At 41.3% G+C, this 3,472-nt stretch overlaps 1 protein-coding gene across 1 annotated transcript; it reads left to right on the top strand.

Moving 5' to 3' along the window:
- Positions 1-342: 342 nt before the first annotated feature.
- On the top strand, positions 343-1,167 carry LOC118996176 (olfactory receptor 7D4-like; the record flags this gene model as incomplete). Its single annotated transcript, XM_037059459.1, has 2 exons — positions 343-697; positions 983-1,167. Coding segments are annotated over exons 1-2 (540 nt in total), but the record flags the coding sequence as incomplete, so codon positions are not given.
- Positions 1,168-3,472: the final 2,305 nt, after the last annotated feature.

Below are 3,472 nucleotides of genomic sequence, written 5' to 3'. Positions count from 1 at the left end.
ACATGAAAGCATTTCTCATCAAAACTTTGTAATCTGAGACAACCTGGGGAAAAGGTGTGAGGACAGAAATTCCTAATCAGAGATTTGGGGTGGGGGGGTGCCTTCAAGGTTATGATATATGCCAACATTGATATTGATTACTGCAAAACATGGTTGTAGATTTTCAACTATGTTGGCATGATTGCTATTTGTATAAAAACTAATTATGCCAGTCTTTTCTTTCCTGCTAGTTACCTCCACCACATGGTACAATGCAATAGTACCCCAATTTCAGAATTTCTTCTCCTGGGACTGTCAGAAGAACCACAACTACAGCCCCTCCTATTTGGACTGTTCCTCTCCATGTACCTGATCACTGTGTTGGGAAACCTGCTCATCATCCTGGCCATCAGCTCAGACTCCCACCTACACACCCCCATGTACTTCTTCCTCTCCAATCTGTCCTTGGCTGACATCTGTTTCACCTCTACCACTATCCCAAAGATGCTGCTGAACATCCAGACACAGAGCAAAGTCATCACCTATGCAGGATGCATCACCCAGATGTATTTTTTTACACTCTTTGGAGGATGGGACCACTTTCTTCTGACTGTAATGGCCTATGACCGATATGTGGCCATCTGCCACCCCCTGCGATACACAGTCATCATGAACCCCCGGCTTTGTGGACTGCTGGTTCTCGTGTCCTGGATCATGAGTGCCCTGAATTCCCTGCTACATAGTTTAATGTTGTTGCGACTATCCTTCAGGGTAGACTTGGAAATCCCCCACTTTTTCTGTGAAGTCAAGCAGATGATTCAACTTGCCTGTTCTGACACCTTTCTTAATGACATGGTGATGTATTTGGCCACTGGGATTCTGGGTGTTGGTCCCCTGGCTGGGATTCTTTACTCTTATTCTAAAATTGTCTTTTCCATACAAGCAATTCCATCAGCTCAGGGGAAGTATAAAGCATTTTCTACCTGTGCATCTCACCTCTCAGTTGTCTCCTTATTTTATGGTGCAGTCCTAGGCGTGAACTTCAGCTCTGTTGGTACTCACAGCTCACAGTCAATTGCAGTCACCTCAGTGCTGTACACTGTGGTCACACCCATGCTCAACCCCTTCATCTACAGTCTCAGGAACAAAGACATAAAGGGGGCTCTGAAAAGAGTTGGGGGGTGGCAGGTAAATGAGGGACATTTGTTCTGAGGCTCAAAATGTGACCTTGATTACAAGCTCAATGTCTCAGAACCAGAAGCTATGACTGATCCCATGGGATGGACTGGTTTCTTCTCTTTATTTCCTGGCATGTCCATTTCCTTGTATTCATATTCTCTTACACTTTAGGTAACTAACTGGCTAAGCTTCTCTAAAATAGGCGGACAGTTTTCCCTTTGACCATTAATATTCTGAAAGTCTTTCTCAACCTTGGATCAGAAAAATTTGTAAATTTCCGTATCTTTCATGGGAAAACTTGGATTTCTCTAAAATAATTTCTACTCAAATGATATATATCATGCCAAGAAATTTTCCCCTGGTTTATCTGAAAGTATAATCAGAGTTGTATTACTCAGATGGACAAAACTACAATTGGCATCTAAGGACATTCATTTCATTGTTCAGGAAAATATGAAAGCAGTTTTCACTTGAATCTGTCATTGATTTTTACATCACTAACTTAAGTACTCCTCATAACAATGTAGATTTTAAACACTGTTCCATTTAAGTCTCAGCCTATTGAAATTGCAGGTATTCATACTAAATGCCTGGCACAGCCACCTAGGCCCTGAGTTCTCTTGACACCAACATGAGCCAACATTGTGGCTGGATTAGGCCTGTCAGTTTTTATGATTGCATGACACTTCTTGGCCAAACATCAGCAAACCTGGTAAAAGATTACTCGGGGGTTAAAGGGTACACGGAGTGCCTAAGGTCCACACATGAGGTGATGAGAGAGAAGGAAAAGAAGAGAGAGAGAGAGAAGACATAACTGTGTGCTCTGTATTTATTCAGGTCTAAGGGCAGGATGGATAGAGTTTCAAAGCTTCACTCTTTATTGGTGGACTTAAACCTTAAGAGCAGGTGTTAGGGTGTGAAAAGTGAACAGTGGGTCACTGCTGAGGTCAGTTATCTAAGCTCTCCAGGGCTTTCTGTAAGGGGGCTTTCACAGGGGAGTGGGCCAGGCTGCTTAGCTAGCAGCTGTGTCAGAAAGCTGGCCACATGTTTCTTCAACATGGTTATCTTTGAAGTGGAAGCCTTGGAAATCAAAAGTTTTGTGTCAGGCACTTACACTACACACATGCCACTCTGCTTCATAGCTGCTCTCCTGCTTATTGTCTTAATCAGCTCAGTGTTCCGATGCCCACTGGATGCACTGACAGAAATTGACCATCACATACATACCCACAGTGAAGTCTACATGGACAGAAAGATTTGATTCATTAACCTAATATGGCCTGAGTGTCAGAGGTGACCTGAAGTATGATGAGACAAAATTGTTAATCACTAATTTTATTACTGTGCAAAGTATTACTATACTCATGGAAGTATGGAAGATTGATGCCCATGTGTAAGGGGCTTTCTGCATTGGAGTAAGTTGTTGGTTAGTATATTTTACCTCTTTAATAAATTGTATTTCTTTCTCTGCTTCAAAATTCCAGTGCTGCCTATAATTATGACTGTAAGAAAAACATTTCTCCTTTTCTAAATTTGGTCTTAAACACTAAAGGAACAATAAATGTAAAGTTTCCAGATTATCTATTGTATATCTCTCTTATGCTCTGGAATCTCTTCTCATAATTAAAAATGACTCATAAGAGAGGCTGAAATCTTGCCTGGTCACATGATTCAGGATTACCAGGTTTTCTGCACAGTTTGCAACCTTTTGGAGACCCCTACAAGGGAACCTCAACACAGTCACCTATGAGTACAGTTATTTGTAATGGATTTGAATAACAAAATAATCATGAAGGCTGTCCCAAATATCAGACCATATGTAAAATATGAAGAACACAATTATTGGAAGCAACCTGGATGCCCATCAGTAAATGAATGGATCAAAAAACGATGGTACATTTACACAATGGAATTTTATGCAGCAGAAAAAAAAGAAGTAGCTCCTACACTTTGAGACACTGGGGATGGAACTGGATATCATTATGCCAAGCAAAATAAGCCAGGTGGTGAAAGACAAATACCATATGATCTCACCTTTATTTATTTTTTTAAAGATTTTTATTTATTTATTTATTTTTTTATCTTTAGAGGGGAAGGAGAGAGGGAGAGAAACATCAAGGTATGGTTGCCTTTTGTGCACCCCCTGCTGGTAGTTAGCCTGCAAGGAACCGGCCTGCAACCCAGGCATGTGCCCTGACTGGGAATCAAACCGAGATCGTCTGGTTCGCAGGCCCTTGCTCAATCCACTGAGCTATGCCAACCAGGGCTTGATCTCACCTTTAAAAGAAACCTAAACAACAAACAAACAAAATAT

Source organism: Sturnira hondurensis, unplaced genomic scaffold, assembly GCF_014824575.4.
Source record: "Sturnira hondurensis isolate 20B ecotype Veracruz unplaced genomic scaffold, ASM1482457v3 Scaffold0010875, whole genome shotgun sequence".
NCBI classification, from domain to species: domain Eukaryota; kingdom Metazoa; phylum Chordata; class Mammalia; order Chiroptera; family Phyllostomidae; genus Sturnira; species Sturnira hondurensis.
This window is presented reverse-complemented; position numbering and strand designations above follow the sequence as displayed.